This window comes from Podarcis bocagei, assembly GCF_964188305.1.
Source record: "Podarcis bocagei genome assembly, chromosome: 6".
Taxonomy (NCBI): Eukaryota; Metazoa; Chordata; class Lepidosauria; order Squamata; family Lacertidae; genus Podarcis; species Podarcis bocagei.
Window position 1 is genome coordinate 28677373 of NC_138130.1, and position 16667 is coordinate 28694039.

Consider the following 16667-nt stretch of genomic DNA (forward strand, 5'->3'; position numbering starts at 1 on the left):
AAAGCAAATATCAGTCCCAGAAGTAGGAATTCCCAGAAGTAGGAATCAATTATTAAAGTCACAAATTGGTAGATCTAAGTATGAAGTACAGATGCAACAAAATCAAATAGTTTCAGACCACTTAAAAAGAATTGTATCCCTTTAAGCGCCAACACCACAATGGTTAAACTGCTCCTCAAAAGCGTCATCCTATAACACCTTACTATTTGACTAAAAAAACTATTTCTGAAGCTATGTTGAAGCTCAGACAATCATCTCCAAGGCAAAGTCTGTATGTCAATTGACAAATACATGTTAAAAGAATACATGCCAAGTACACAAAACATTTTCATGCATGCTTATTATCAGTGTGCACTGTCTCACACAAGAATGCAAGCCATATCCTAAACAGTTAAAATTAAATGTTCCAGACTTCTAGTCTCCTTCAGAATGCACAATTTAGAAAAACCACCACCACAGATAGTTGTGTTAGGTTCAGCTTTAGTAAAACACAAGCCTTGGAATTTCTCATTTCCTTATGCACCTCTTCCAATCTGCTTCAGAGGGTTGGAGGATGGGTGCATGGGAGGAAGAGGAAGTGTGAAAGTCCCACGGCACATGCAGAAGCCCTTGCACTAGTGGGAAAACTTCTCTAGATAGAACCCAACATCTGCAGCCATTTTCTCTTAATGAAAAATGGTCTTTTCCCAGGATGTTCCTAGGTTCTTTAAAAATATTTTTAAAAACTAATCAGATGGAGGGACACTGATTATGAAGTGAAACAAAAGCAAAAAAATATGAGGCTGGAGAGTAGTTCAGAAAACGTTCCATGAATTAGCATAAACCTCCCCCTTCCAAGAAGGAAAATATTTTGCTTTGTAGGATGGTTCAAGAACAAAAATCCTAATATCGAGACTGGGGGACAATAAGGACACCTGAAACATACTTATTCCATGTCTATCCATTTGTCCTTGCCTACCTACCATCCATCAAGCAAAATTTTAAAAAGTCAATAACTGGGCACTCAGAAAACATAGGAATCAGGCAATCACATCCAAGGATTCAATAACCAGTCTCTTACCACAACAGCTGTAAAGCAAATTCAGTCATTACTATTCTCTTTTAACATGCATGTTAATTTTTCTATAATTCCATTAGCCAATAGCCTGCTAAAGTTGGGGAGCTGTCAGTGTCTTCCCAAAAGTGATACAACACAACATTCAGTGCAGTATGTAAATACCTTTACTATTGGGTTGAGGGGGAGATGCGCTGGTCCAAAAGGCCATTGGGTTAGATTTAAAAAGGCTAAAATTAAATCCTAGAAAATAAAGTGTGTGGATTTAAGTATTTAATTAACTTCATTAAAGGGTCAAGGGGCGCTGCCAAACACACACACAGTCACAGACACACAGTCACAGTCACAGACTTGTCTATGATTTTACATAACTTCTTATACTAAGGTAATCTGGAACAGTGATGTTTCTAGCTGCAATAATTAAGACGTTAGCTTTCAACTAGCAAAACAATTTTACCAGTAAAGAAAGTAATGTTGCAATCCTAACCCTACTCTTTTGGGAGTAAGCCCGTTGGTTTCAATACAGTGGTACCTCGGGTTATGAACTTAATTCATTCCAGAGGTCCGTTCTTAACCCGAAACCGTTCTTAATCTGAGGTACCACTTTAGCTAAAGGGGCCTCCTGCTGCCACACAATTTCCATTCTCATCCTGGGGCAAAGTTTGTAACCCGAGGTACTACTTCCGGGTTAGCAGAGTCTGTAACCCAAAGTGTTTGTAACCCGAGGTACCACTGTAGAGCCTACTTCTTAGCTGACATGGCTAGGCGTTCAATGCAAGATACCTAAAACAAAAAACAAAAAACCCTGCTGTATTAGAATAAAGGTTCATTACCCCATTTTTCAAAGTGGCCACCCAGTTTCTAAGAAACACAAGCAGGACACGAAGGCAAGAATTCCCCTCTGTTGTGACAACTGGCATTCAGAAATACAGTTTCTGAACATGGGGAGTCAATCTGGCAAATAACTACTAAGATTCTCTTCTAACTCAAGATTTTACATTTCAAAGTTTTAAAGAGAAGAAAACAAAACATGAACCATGTTTTCCTTTTATTGACCTATTAGTGCCAATATTTATTCTGATCAAGTTCCCCTCAAATTTTCATCCTCCACGACATTTTGGGAGACTCTAGCAACTTGGCCTGCATGGGCCTGCTAGTTGAACTGCAGTGTGCTGTTGCCCACTTCTGAATGGGCGAAGTCAGAACTTAGAACCTCAGTAGCTGTGTTACCTACCAGTTATGTATTTATCTGTAATTCAAAGAGATACTTTTGATCTCTAAAGTGCTAAATAGCTTGGGTCCTGCATACCAGATTTTTAAAAAAATATTCCTCAATAACGTTTATGATAACCCAGGATACATTCGTTTAAAGAATTTTCAGTATCGTTTTTTTTTCTTACCTAGGGTTAAGCATTATAGATTTTGAAACTATACATCAGTAGGCAACTTAAACTCACAAAGATGGACAAGGTGGAACCTAAGTACATTTATAACAACTTGAATTTATTAAGTAAAAAGTATGTAATTGCTCACCTTTTTCTAGTGTTTTAAATGAAAAATTAGGAAGTCCTTCTGCCTTGGAGGTAGCCACTTGACTTTCTCCTTTGCCATCAGAGTGTTTCCAAACAGTAGCATCACTTTCCTGATGCTCAGCACCTTTGTAGGCATCATATGTGCCATCTGGTTCTCGCTGTTTTGTGCTATGACACACTGAGCTATCGTTTTTGCTCTTGGGAGAAGCGTTAAAGCTGAAGCCAAAGAGAGATCCCGTTGCTGATGTGTTTCCAAATGTGAAAGGCTTTGATTTTTCATTGCTAAAAATACTTTTGACAGATTCTGAGCCAAAGACAAATTTGGGTGGCGAAACCACTGCTTTCGTTGGCGTCTCAGAAGTGCCCGCCGTTTGTGAAGTCTCTGCAGTTTGTGTAACTGTTTCTTCATCCTGCTTTAAATCAGTTCTCTCCCTGGTGGTTTCTTCAAGTACTGCAACAGCAATCTTTCCACATGGCGATTCCTTCGGAGTATTTGCCCGCGAAGAGAGTGGTGTGATTAAGGTGTCTTTTTCTTGAGCATGTTTTGCTTCCTCAAAGATCTGCTTAAACGAGTCAGCAACATCTTGCAGCTTAAATCGCACAGCCAAGTGCTCTACTTTCCGTTCCCCTTCGGCAAAGTCACATGCGGTCCATACCCAGGCTCGCTCTGTGCCTTTCATTGGCTGGATGTTCATATCTGAGGTTATTCTGTGATTGGCACAAAGCTTTAATACCTGGTCCCTTCGCATGACTACACGAACTTGTTTAGTGTCATAGTTTTGCAAGATCTTTATGTCTCCAATACCCCTCTCCTTCCACTGATTAGCATCTTTATCATATCTATAAAGTTTAGCACGATGGCTGAAGACAACCTGCTCATTTTCTTCACCACTGGTTATTTCTACGAGGTCAGGTAAAGGTACTACTGGTTCAAAATACTGACCATCTCTTTCATCTTCTTGTGTAACGTCAGATTCCTCATCTGTGCCTACAGAAGTCCTACTTTGGTTCTGTTTGGAAGGAGACTTAGAGGGACTTAATGCAGATTTGAAGCTGAAGTTAAACCCTGTGGTGGACTCTCCAAACCTAAATAGATTTTTCCTCACAGGGCTACTGGCCCGAGGCAAAGCATACACAGAGCTGTCTGTACTATCATCCAGTGCTTCCCCACGCAAGTCATAGTTGTCCCACTCTAATGTAGGCCCAGTGCTTTCAGCGTGTGGCTTAATAATCAAATCAGAGGCCTTTGTAGCAGACGCAGAGGTTTTACTCTCTTCATCTGAAAGTTTAGTTTTATCGTCTGTCAGGAAGGTTTTGAGATCTTTCAAACCACTTTTCATTTCTTCTGCTTTTTGTATCAGCTCAGCTGTTTTCCCAGAATCTATTAGTTTATGTGGGGTCTGGAGTGGTATATCCAGCAATAGCCTTTGACATTCTTCGAATTTCAATTTAAATTCCTCAGCTTGCTCTGGACTTTTGAATTTAGCTGCCAATTGCTCCAGCTTTGCATCACCATCAGAGAAGTCGTTGGCTAACCACATCCATGCTTTGTCTGAGCCAGAGAGGGGCTTCAAGTTCATGGTAGTTGTGATCCAGTGGTTTGCACAAACCTTAAATACCTGCTCACGTCGCATGATGATTCGTGGCTTACCATTAACTTCATTCTTAAGGATTTTCAAGTTGCCCACACCACGTTCTTTCCACTGGCTTGTTTCTGCATCAAACCTGAACAGTTTTACTCTTTGGGAATACAACACTATATCATCTTCTTCGCCAGTCACCAGTTCGACTTTCTCGGGCATCTGGACAACAGGGTCAAAATGAATATCATCGTTGTCTTCTGTTTTATAGGACTCATCTTCCTTCTCAAGATCAGCAGAAGTATTTCCTTTGAATGAAGATTTAGCAGCCTGAGAAGAAAATAGCTTTTCACCTGCACCTGTAAAGCCCTTGAAATTTGGATCTTTCCGACCGAACTGAAATCCTTCACCTGTTGTTTTTGCAAGGTCAGCAAAAGTGAATGTGCTGCTGTGTTGACCAAACACCAAATCACCGCTTTGTTTGCTAGATCTATCATGAGATTTCATTGCAGTTTCTTCCTCCGACACCTCCTCTTTTTCATCAGTACCACCTTCTTTATTCTGTTGGTTGTTTGCAACATCTTTGCTAGGCTCTTGTATACCAAATTTAAATTCACCTGGAGGTACAGGCATTGAAAAATTAAACCCTCCTTTCATAGGCTTAGTTTCACTGCTAGCAGGAACCTGAAATGTGAAGGACGAAGACTTCCCTTGATCTGTAGAAAGGCCAAATTTAAAACCCTTCTCTGTTATGTCACATTTAAAACCCGTCCCCTGCGGTCCTCCAGTGGGTTCGGATAACTTGCTTTTGAAGCCAAACACAGGCAGTTGAGCACCACTAGCTGGTAAAGCTGGAGCACTGCTAGATGGGTTTGCAGCCTGACAAGCAGCACAGGTTCGTGAGGAGCCTTCATTTCTTACTAAGCATATGCTGCAATCCCACTGGCCCTCCTTTTTCTGAAAAGCAGCCCCAAAACCACTTTGGGGCACTTTTGGAGACTCTGCGTGACCAAATTTGAATGTGGTTTGGGAATCGCTAGATGGGTTTGCAGCCTGACAAGAAGCACAGGTTCGTGAGGAGCCTTCATTTCTTACTAAGCATATGCTGCAATCCCACTGGCCCTCCTTTTTCTGAAAAGCAGCCCCAAAACCACTTTGGGGCACTTTTGGAGCCTCTGCATGACCAAATTTGAATGTGGTTTGGGAATCGCTAGATGGGTTTGCAGCCTGACAAGAAGCACAGGTTCGTGAGGAGCCTTCATTTCTTACTAAGCATATGCTGCAATCCCACTGGCCCTCCTTTTTCTGAAAAGCAGCCCCAAAACCACTTTGGGGCACTTTTGGAGACTCTGCATGACCAAATTTGAATGTGGTTTGGGAACCAAACACTGGTAAATTTGTACCGCTGGGATTCTTGCAGCTAATACAATGGGATGTGCTGGCTTCGTTTCTCACAAGACAGGTCCTGCATTCCCACTGGTTTTCCTTTTTTGGAGGAATTGGTCCAAATGTAGAATGTGCACCTTCAGTGCTGGGTTTGAAAGGAATAGTCGATTCTGTCGGAGGAAGCACACCCTGCGCTTCCCGATTAGCTGGATTTGGAGTCTGGCATGCTACACAACTCTGTGCAGTTACTTTATTTCGAACAAGGCATGTGTTGCACTCCCACTGATCTTTCTTTAACATGAACTGTTCACCAAATCCGTATGTAGCATTTGCTCCCAACCCTTCTTTAGCAAAAGAGAAGGATGCAGGTGTAGCTGCACTGGATGCAATTGTAAAAGTACTTTTGGCATTAGTGTTTTTAGCTGAACTGCTCACATCGGGAACAGGAACCTGATAGCTACCACTGACAGATGACGTCCCACTCTTGAAGTTAAATCCAGAGCTCATGAGTCCTGAGTCAGATTTACCAGAATCTTTTGCATCTTGAGCAGTAGCTTCTCTTGATGACACAATACCCTGAGAAGCCTGCTGACTATCACTTGATCCAGATAGTCTCAAAATATTTTGTGCCTCTTCAAATTTCCGCTTGAAAAGCTTCGCTTCCTCTGGAGTTTTAAACCTGATTGCAAGTTGCTCAGGTTTTGCCGATTCATCTGCATAGTCCAAGGCATGCCACACAAAAGATTTGTCTGATCCAGCATTTGGGTTCAGAGTCATATCAGGATTTATATAGTGATTTGCACAAATTTTCAGCACTTGCTCCCGTCTCATAAGTAGTCTGATTTTGCCAGTTATTTTATGCCTCAGAATTTTCACATTACCAACACCTCTCTCTTTCCATTCTTTGTGTTCAGCATCAAAGCGGAAAAGTTTTGCTCTATTGCAAAACATCTCCTCTTCATCTTCTTCACCTGTTTTTACTTCAATTTTGTCAGGTAGTGGCACAACAGGTTCGAAATGAGGGCCATCATCATCTTCTTCACCACCACCATGGACACTTCCTCCATCTGTTTCGTGACTTCTGTTTGCTACATCTGAATGTGGAGTACCAAATACAGGCTTGCCAGGATCCTGAAAGCTGAACGCATCACCCTTACTAAAACCAGAGGGCCTGGGTTGATTTTGTACCATTTTATCCGTAAATGCAATGCCTGATGCATTCTTGCCACCAAAACTGAAGATGTTTCGCTGTCCAGTGGGATATTCAGTAAGCGGCTTTTGTCCAGTGTATCGGTCCTCTTTGATAGGCTTGTCAGATGTCAGAAGGCCCAAAAGACTGTCGCTGTTGCTATAGGGGGTACTGTGTGGCTGTGCTGCAACCTGAGGTGATGAAAAAGTAAAATCTCCATCGTTAGATTTGAAATTGGAATTAAATTTGAAAGTGGTTGGCTGTGTCGACTGAGCAGAAGTTATCAAGGAAGGTTTTGCTCCCTCTGCTGGTGGTACAGGCTGCCCAAAGGTAGGCTTCCCAAAGTCTATCACTTTTGACTCGGCAGACCGGGAGACCGGGGGTGCTGCAGAAGGTTTTGTAAAATAGCCTGGCTCAGGAAGTGGCGGATTTGTAGTTGTTGGTGGAACGCTGTAGTTGTAGTAGTCCTCATTGCCACGGGGAGACAACATTCCGGTTGCCGGAGAATCAAAACGCAGGGGAGTACCATACATTTCTTGTGAAAACATGCAAGCAGAAGTGTTCTGCAGTGGAGGTGTGTGCATTGGCTGTTGATATGTATATATGTGCTGCTGAGGAGTAAGCCTGTTCATGGCATAGACAGGAGCCTATAAACACAAAAATGATCAAACTTAGTTTTAAAGCCTTAGTAACTGAACATAGGTTATAAATTTAAATTTCCAATAATTGCTTAAACTGCATTCAAAAACAACTGCTGGTTCCTGCTCTCCTACCCCCCCCCCCACTATGTGACAAGAAACCTGCCTTTTGAATATTTAACAGAAAGCAACACAGTTCTCAATTTTCCATCTCTTTACGAGTTATGAGTTGTATCAGAGAAACAGCAAATAATTACCTTTGTGGGGGTCACGTTTGTGGCTGCTGTCCGTAGGAGATATTGGGAATTGTAAGCTGGTGATGGGTTGTAGTAGACAGATGGACCTGTTGTAGCAACTGGACACACAAGAGATAAAACCAGTGAGAGTCCTGAAATTGACAAGAACCCTAAATCTTTATCTTAAATATGTATACGCTGCCTTTAAAAACAAGAAACCTCAAGGTGGTTTATAATCCAACACACAATCCCACATATAACCATCTAAACACTCAGGTTTCCCCCCACTTCTAGTATTCCATCATTTTATATGCAAGTGTGTGTCGAGTTACAGAAGATACAGCTTTAGTGATTTACTTCTTTGTATAAGGATATCACATGTTTTTCGTGGAGTATTCTTGTGTAGTTTTAAAAAATGTACAGTCATTATCAAACTCAAATAAAAGCAATCATTTAAAAAGTGTGAAAATGCACCCTCCCTGCAGCACTCATGGTAAGTTTTAAATAAAGCCTTAAGATTATGAAGCCAGTAAATGAAAATACTTTATATCTTTTTAATAACATCCTCCTCAAGGCAGCTTGTGATGCCTTCAATGCTTTTTAATTATAATCAGACGTCACATCAGAAACTGCACTTAAATTTCTCTAGGACTCTCCACCTCCGCATGTAGTTACCAGTTAATGGTGCTCCATGAAAGCTCTGTGTGCCTTGATAGCCATCTGGCATGGTATCTGCTGCATAGCTTTCGGCAGGCCACCGCTGAGACATGGTTGTATTAGAATTGTTAAGTTTCATCTCTTGCATCTCATTCTATCAAAAAGACAAGCATGGTCATTAAAAACTTTTGTGCCAACCCCATGCTGTTTCTTTTGCATCTACAGAACTGAAGAGGAAAAGAATCTAAAACAGTTTGGGATGAATATGCTTGTATTAAGTCCTGGCTACATTGAAACCTTGGATTTCTCAATTTTTTTAATGAACTTCCAGCATGAAGGCATTTAAGAACGGTTACTCAGAGTGAGCCAGAAAGTGACCAATCCAGGCAATAAAAGATTGTTCCCTCCAACCTCTTTATATCTTCCTCTATCCTTCGCTTGTTTCTTCAAGATGAAAGTGAAGGATCAAAGTGCAGTTGTACCTTGGAAGTCAAACAGAATCCGTTCCAGAAGTCTATTTGACTTCCAAAACGTTCAGAAACCAAAGCACGACTTCTGATTGGTTGCAGGAAGCTCCTGCACCCAGTCGGAAGCTGCTGAAGCCCCGTCAGACGTTCGGCTTCTAAAAATAGTTCGCAAACCAGAACAGTCACTTCTAGGTTTGCTACGTTAGGGAGCCAAAACATTCGGGAATTAAGCTGATCAACTTCCAAGGTATGACACTATAAGGGAAGAAAAAGCACAGCCAACCTTTTCACTCTCCTCCTTACCAGCTCTTTGTCCTTTGCTTTTCTGTTAGCCTGTCTTATCCACTGATCAACAGTGTTTTGATACCTCTAGGGCCACCACAGCAACACACACCTTCACTGCCAGTGAGGTCAGTCTCAGCCCCCTCCTCTTTTTCCCGTCCCTGCAATGATTCAATATTCTCTGGCTACTAAGCATGCTCAATAATCCCTTTAGGATTTTTCCCCTAAAGATTTTTCGCACTTCTGCAAGCACGCCAGTACAGTACCTCCCTCTTGTGTGAGGATGGTGTTATTATTAGCATTTGGGGAATGAATTCTGAGTTAGTAGCAGTGATGATGGCAATGACTGAAAATGAACCATGAACTGACTACTGTTGAAAGGTTAACTGAGCAAGGCACAGCTGTGTGCAAAGTAAAGCAGTTACAGAAATCAAATATATTCTGAACAGCCCAGATTTTGATTTTATTGCTCTTTTAGTCTTTAAACCTTCTGGAGTATAAAAAGCCATGAAATATAGTCTTTGCTATTACTTATTTCTTACAGCACACACATAACCATGTTTACTCAAAACAGTGGTCTTTATTCCTTAATGAATTTAGTATTTTGGTGTTAATGAAGATCTGTACAAATTATCACTCTTCTCTTTTTCAATCAAAAATGGCCAGGAGTCTTTCCCCTCTCTAGTAGAGGAAACTGATGTCACAATAGGCTCCTTTGCAACAAGATTCTACAACTGTACTTCAGCTAGCTTGAACCTTTCTAGTCTGCTGCTGCTATAAGCTTATTACTTTAGCGTTTTGCTTTAGCGTTGGGGTTAATTCTGTTCTGATACATGGACATGAGAAAATGTTGCGCCAGCAGACACAATGGAATTTCTCATTCTTCCCTTCCCCTTGCAGCCCCTGAACTCATCTCAGGCTACTTCAGAGGGTCCCCCAACCCACCAAAGAAGATTTTTAGGGGATGGGTCACAGGGTGGGAGAAGGGAAATCTGGGCATCATTTCACATATTTGTAAATTGCCGTTAAGTTTTATTTTTTATTTTTGAACTTGCATATACCACCTTTCAGAAAATAATCATACTTCAGTCATTTTTATAGAAATTGTATTTTCAGTAATAGAAATTAAACCTGCCTAAGCAAGAATGACTACTTCTATGAATGCATTTGTTTGCACCATGCTGAATAACTCAAAAGTAAAAGACAGTCTAGACTGCCAACGTTAAAATCAGCACTTTGACTTAAATTAATCATACTGCTCATAAGCATGATTACTCTGGAAGTATAATTATTTGGATAGGACCTTTTGAACACTTGACTTATCCATCCTGACTTCGATTATCTAAGCTGAATAAATCACATCTATCCCCAGAGTGGAGTACAGAACATACACAGCAGCGCTCTTATTTACCTTTATGGATTCTACTTGCTGACAGATCATCTTAAGTAGTGATTTTTGATCCTCTGCCCAGCGAGGAGGAGTTTTGGGCGAGAACTGAAATAACAATAGTTAGGTAATTAGACCAACTGAAACATAATAGAGATTTTAAAAACAAAAACATTTGTTTGCTATACCTTGTAGCTTTTACTTGGAGACAGAGAGAATTTTGTGGGCGATGGGGTAGAATGTTTAATTTCCGTCTCCACTGGTTGGCTCAAATCATTGTTTAGGATAAGACTCCTTTCTTCACCATTGATTCCAAGTTCTTGAATTATACTTTCCAGCATCTCCTTAACTGTCTCTATGGATACAGGTAACTAGGACGAAAATTAAAGAGGGTGTGAATTTAGGGTGAGTTTAAATATATACATGGTTACATTAATGAACTGCATATTCTTCCCAGGTTTACAAATTATTGGTTTCAGAAGTCTGGGTTGCATCTAGGGCTGCTATTCTGCTCTTTTGGCAGAGTTCTACCTCTCCCTCCAGAGCAAATTTTTGTGACAGGACAAAGTCCTGGTGTGCAAGTAAAAATCTGCTCAAGCAACACTGGATACAACCATCTGTATTTCACTAATTAAACAGAAAATGGTCACTAGCACCAAAAAGTTTGCATAGAATTTTTGCATCTGAACAAGTTTTAATTCTTAGCTACCCATACTCAAATGTTGGCTTTAGAGCCACTAAGTTCTACTACATTTCTAGTAGATTTACTATTAAACCAAGTATTATATATCTAGACATATAATCTGACAAATGCTTTTTTCCTATCTAGATTTTCCTAGCAGTTTTTTAAAAAACACATTTTTAAACCTTTTCAGTGACTGAAGCATCGCTGCTGCTTTCATCTATAATTTTTATGAGGTAGTCTCTACTCTTTTTCAGAAGATTTCTGTATTCTTCTTGTTCTTCTAATGACAGACCATCATTCTCTATCTCTTCAGCTTTCCTCTGGAAAATCTATCCAAGAAAAGAGAGAGTCAGTTGAGAATTCAGCTTATTAAGTGTGCATGCAGTTAGGGCAGGGGAATCCCCTGAAGGAATGTAACACTTACCAGAGCAAGATTCCAATATGAGACAACATTTTTAATAGCTTCAAATGCTTGCATAGCATCGTCTGTTTTTCCATCTACAGAATCCCAAATAGCAAATGCTATATGTGCCTCTTCTTGATATACACCAACCTGGGAAACCTTAAAAAGAAGGTTTATTAATTAGTTTTATATAAGGAAATGTTTTGGTACAAAATATTTTACACAGTTTAATGATTTACAATTGTGTGTAAGTTTTGCTCTTTTCAAGGGAGGAACTACTACTTACTTTGTCCAAGATGATAACCAGATTTTCAAGTTATACGATTCCAGTGACAGATATACGTTTGCAGAAAACATACTGAAACGTGTGTATGGAACACATATGTAATATTTGACAAACTGTTTCTGCAAGCGTGTTTCTACAATACACACGTGCTTTTATATTTATAATAATAGCATGCATGTAGATACACGTATGATATGTTCAAATACTTCTTAACAGATTAAGGCAATTCATAGTCATGGTCTATTTTTCAATCAGCATTTTCAACCATGCATGTAAGGGGAAGTTATTTTCATATATGCAAAGGAAGTGTTGAGAGTCCCTTATAGTCCCACCCAAAAGGCCTGCAGTTTCCCACTCTGTAAAAATTTTAAAATAAGCATTACAAACATTTGCCCCCCGCCCCAGTTGGCTTAGTGTATGGTGGGTTAAGTTTTCCATGGGGAAGGGAGACGCTCCAGAAACTTGCATAGGTCTTCCACCTTCTCATGATTAGCAGCAAAAATCTTGATGCTATTTGATATAGCCCTAATGAAAACACTGGAAAAGCATGTAGTAGAATTAAGAGTTTATATGCTGAAAGAGTTAATGTCCTCAACAAGTTTTTTCTTGTCACAGATGCCTATACAAAGCCACAGTGCTATCAATATGCCAGTAACTCAACTTAAAAAAATTAACCCAGGATTGGTAGAAAAACTGTACATCAGTGCCTGGAAGCACTAAGAAACTTAAGTTGAATTCAGACAACAAGAGAGGCAACTCTGTGGACCTGGGGAAGAAGATTCTGCTCATTCTGAATGGGGTCAAAATTTCTCTGAATAATCATGTTTCCAGCCAAGGGCTGAGTTCCTGGACACCATCTAGCTCCTATATATGGAGAAAAAGGCTACCAATGGCTACTTAGCCACAATGGAGATGTTCCACCACCACTGCTGGAGGCAGTATGTCCCTGAATATCAGTGGTATCGTAAATGAGGTGAGTGATGTTACATTCAGGTGCTGCTTGCATACTTCCCATAGGCACTCTAGTTGGCCACTGTGAGAACAGGATGCTGGATAAGACGGGTCTTTGGTCTGATTCAGCAGGACTATTATGTTCTTCTTGTAGGTTCACATAGCAAATGTGACATAGGTGTTTCCACACTCTTCTGGAGAATTAACTGCTATGATCCGTACCTCAGCAACCTCTCATATTTCATTATGTTAAGACCCATCATGAGCTGTGTTTGATGACTGCATGACATCCAAGTCAAATAGTGAGATCAGTTAAGTTCCAAATAAAATAAAATAAAATTTTGAGCAACACCTAGCTAGCAGACAAATTATGTTACCAGCACATAATTAACGTTTGTGGCTTATGAAGGAAGACTGGACCAATTCCAAATGTGTGGGTCTCAAAGTACGCTAATGGTGGAAGCAGACAGATCTGCTGATGGTTCAAGAGTTGGCAAGTAGCTTTTTTGTTGTTGCCAGAGTTGGAATGTAAACAGTAACCGCTTATGGAGGTGGGGTTGAGTTAGAGGAGAAGCGGCAACAAGAAACAAGAAATCAAAGTAAGAAACTGCAGATAAGACCCCAAAAGCATTTAGAAATATAAAGACTACCATAGGAAGATTTGAGCTGCCTTATTACCTGAATATCTTCACTATGAAAGTGATTGAACAATGGGTTAATTGGTTCAGGAATACTTCTCTTCTTCTTGATTGTCTCAAGCATTGGCAAAACTTTCTTCCAGTAATAAACACTTCGTCCAATGTAATCTCTTTGGTCATAGAAAGAATTAAGACTGCAACCCTGTGAAGTAACATAATTTGAGTTATTTTTAATGTTAAACTCAGTAAATCACTGTATATATCAATGATAGCCCTGATGACACTATTTCACATTTCTCTATTAACGTTCAGAATTCCAGTTGTACATGCAAGTGTTGTATTTATTTATGATTTATTAGATTTCATACCCACCCATCACTGGAAGGTTACAGGGTGGATTATGGCAACAGAATATACAATTATAAAAGCTGGTAAAACAGTCACAATAATAAGACAAATGAAACAATTCATTGAATAATTTAAAAAACAAAATACCTTAACTGTCAAAGGCCAGAGTAAAGAGCTGTATCTTCAGCACACAGCAAAAACTATACAATGAAGATGCCAGACACAATGACAGGGAGGAAGTCCCATAATTTAGGGACTGCCACAGAGAAAGCCCTCTCTTGGGCCACCATTCCCCAAATCTCTGAAGGCAGCAATTACCAAGAGATTCTCCTCTGGTGACCTTAACACTAGAGAAAGTTAGTAGAGATGGGGATGGTCTTTCAGATATCTGGAGCTTAAGTCATTTAGGCAGGGCCAGAGGTTTTCCATTGGTGTTTTAAAAGGTGGTGGCAACTACATTCCAGACTTGTCTCCCCACATATAATCTAAATACCTGCAATAGGCTGCATGGATCATACAAGGTTAAGAAATTAACTTTATAGCTTCAAATTTACTGAAAATGGCATCTTCTTACTTACTGTTTTAAGGAGACTTTTTGCCCAGTGCATGATCAGAGCTGGCTGAAGACCATGTTTACCTAAGGCTCTGAGGATGCTTATTTCATGTTGGACTAGAAGCCTCACTTTTGCTGCTGTCCCGGACCTGAAAAGTAATGTGTGCAACAGAAATGCGTCAGCTGCGTAATGTAGTTCTTAATTACTAGTTTCTGCTTGATTATCTATAGACTAAAAGTTGTAAAGTCCATTCTTAACCCCAAAGACAAAGGATTAAAAAAGTTTTCTTGTAAATATATAAAAGCTAGCCATTTCACACAAGCTGTCATATATATATAATCCTTCAGCATGAGAAATGGGCATTAAAAGTTGCTATATGTAGTCGACAGCCACATGTCTATTGTAAGGATGACTACCATAACCAAAAAAAGTCATACTTACACAGTTTGTTTGTGAACAAGAGCATAAACAGCATCCCACCAGGCCCTCTGCCTCTCGGTACAAAGTTGCTTGCATACTGGTAGTGGTAGGAATTGAGGCCGGTGCACAGTGTACTTGGTATTAAATTTCTCTTCCAATTGCAAATGACAGGTAAATATCACCCCAAGCAGAAATACCTGTTTTGCAAACACACACATTTTAAGTTATACAATAAATTGCTTTATTAACTCAAATTGTGGTAGAAATTAATGCTGGAAGCATTTCCTTACTTCAAGGTCCAACATGCAAATCGATTCAGGAGCATTGGTCTCAAGTCTGGATGTTTCCTGAGGCAAGTGGAAAAGTTGCTTCAACCATTTGCGAAAGGTTTGCAGGGGTGATATGGATTTCCACTGCAGACCAAGCCATATGAGGTGTTGGAGACTACCACTGTGGGCTCTAATGGCACCTAACAACAAGAAAGTGCTGGTTCATTTCGAAAGATGCAACTGTGTGATACGACAGCAGAAGACAGTAAGCAAGCCATCATCTCATGCTAATATCATCTCATGTTAATTCCAAAACAGTTAAAAATGTGAATCAATGCCTCAGCTCACATCCTGTACAAAGCAGGTGTTCAAAACATAGCTCAGTAGCAGTTTCCGATGCAGTTTTGCCAGTTACTGAGGCTCCACTGACTATTTAGATTTCTACAGACCTGTCCACAAGTATTCTGTTTAGAATGACAGAAACACAAACACCATCTACTGTGGTACATAAGCCATTATTCACTACCGCTTCTAAATACAACTAGTCAGAGAATTTAGCATCTTAAGTTATGCAAACTGCTTTGATAATCAAAGCATACCCTTATATGTAAAATGGTACACTTGAAAAAGTGAGTTCGTTTAAAGGAGGGGTGGGGGAACTCCAGTCCATGAGTCAATCTGGACCCATCAGGGGGTTCCATTTGGCCTGCGAGGTCATCTTTCCAAACCGTGCTCATCCATCAATCAGCTAACATAACTGGTGATATAAACTGATGGGTGAGACCCTCTTGGAAAACCCAAACTGCACTGATCTCTTCAACCTCCAAAAAGCATCATCATGACCTGGGCTTTCCAAAACAAACAAACAAACAAACAAACAAACAAACAAACAAACAAACAGGTCTCCTTGCTTTTGTGTGGAGCAGCAAAAGCTAGAATTCCCTGCTTTTTTCTTTGTTGCTGCACAATGCAGCAATCCCTGCTAGAGCGAATGCCTGCTTTATAGACAATGGCTTGGACAGACCTCTCGATCACACAACAAAGAAATAGGCACTTTCTTCCAAATGAATATCCTGCTCTTCCATGCTCAAACAGGACAGCAGAGACTGCAAGGAATTTAGACGTATGGCCAGGGCAACTTATCTGCCAATCACGTGACACCCCCCCCCCCCCGTTACTGGCAGGTAGAATACTTCCCCTCCTGTCAAACTTGGTCTAGAGGCTGGGGCCAGATTAAGATATGGTCACTGGTGCAAAAAATGTTCCCCAGTCCACTTTAATATCTTTTCATGAGCTAGTATTTAAATTCACCTGCTTCTTCCAGTGCTTTTAATCTTGAAGTATCATGCTGTATGTGTGTATCTATTTCATAATATGCAATGAATTTATAATATAAAATAAATAAATAAACCAATCTTCTTACCAATATCGTATCTAGCTAGTTCTCCATATTCTGGTACTTGCACACCAACATTTCTGATATCATCTGTGCCAAGAAAGGAATTCTCTGTAGAAGAACCACTCCCAAATAGTGCATCAATTAAGGCAGACTGTCCACTCTTGTTTGCAAATGATTCAACAATCTCCTTGAAAAAATCCTGCTTCCTATGGCTTAGGTTTAGCAGCATATGTCCTGAAAAGGTAAGAGATACATGATTAACCAAAAGTCAAGTTTCTATTTGGCAAATATACACCAAATATCATG

The 16667-nt window shown here is 40.1% G+C and overlaps 1 protein-coding gene across 9 annotated transcripts in view; it reads right to left on the reverse strand.

Annotated features, from left to right (window-relative positions):
• RGPD4 (RANBP2 like and GRIP domain containing 4) overlaps positions 1-16667 on the reverse strand; it is a 37438-nt gene that overhangs the window by 9890 nt on the left and 10881 nt on the right. For 5 of the 9 annotated variants that reach the window (XM_081198199.1, XM_081198192.1, XM_081198194.1 and 2 more), the window contains exons 9-21: positions 16386-16595; positions 14984-15162; positions 14715-14890; positions 14298-14421; positions 13412-13573; positions 11518-11655; positions 11276-11422; positions 10597-10779; positions 10433-10516; positions 8291-8426; positions 7637-7734; positions 2588-7388; positions 1220-1297 (exon numbers count right to left, since the gene is read on the reverse strand). In XM_081198199.1, the coding sequence (XP_081054325.1) occupies positions 1220-1297; positions 2588-7388; positions 7637-7734; positions 8291-8426; positions 10433-10516; positions 10597-10779; positions 11276-11422; positions 11518-11655; positions 13412-13573; positions 14298-14421; positions 14715-14890; positions 14984-15162; positions 16386-16595 (6516 nt within the window). The remainder of the gene's footprint in view (positions 1-1219; positions 1298-2587; positions 7389-7636; positions 7735-8290; positions 8427-10432; positions 10517-10596; positions 10780-11275; positions 11423-11517; positions 11656-13411; positions 13574-14297; positions 14422-14714; positions 14891-14983; positions 15163-16385; positions 16596-16667) is intronic. The other 4 variants (XM_081198197.1, XM_081198196.1, XM_081198195.1 and 1 more) reach the window with 1 other exon arrangement.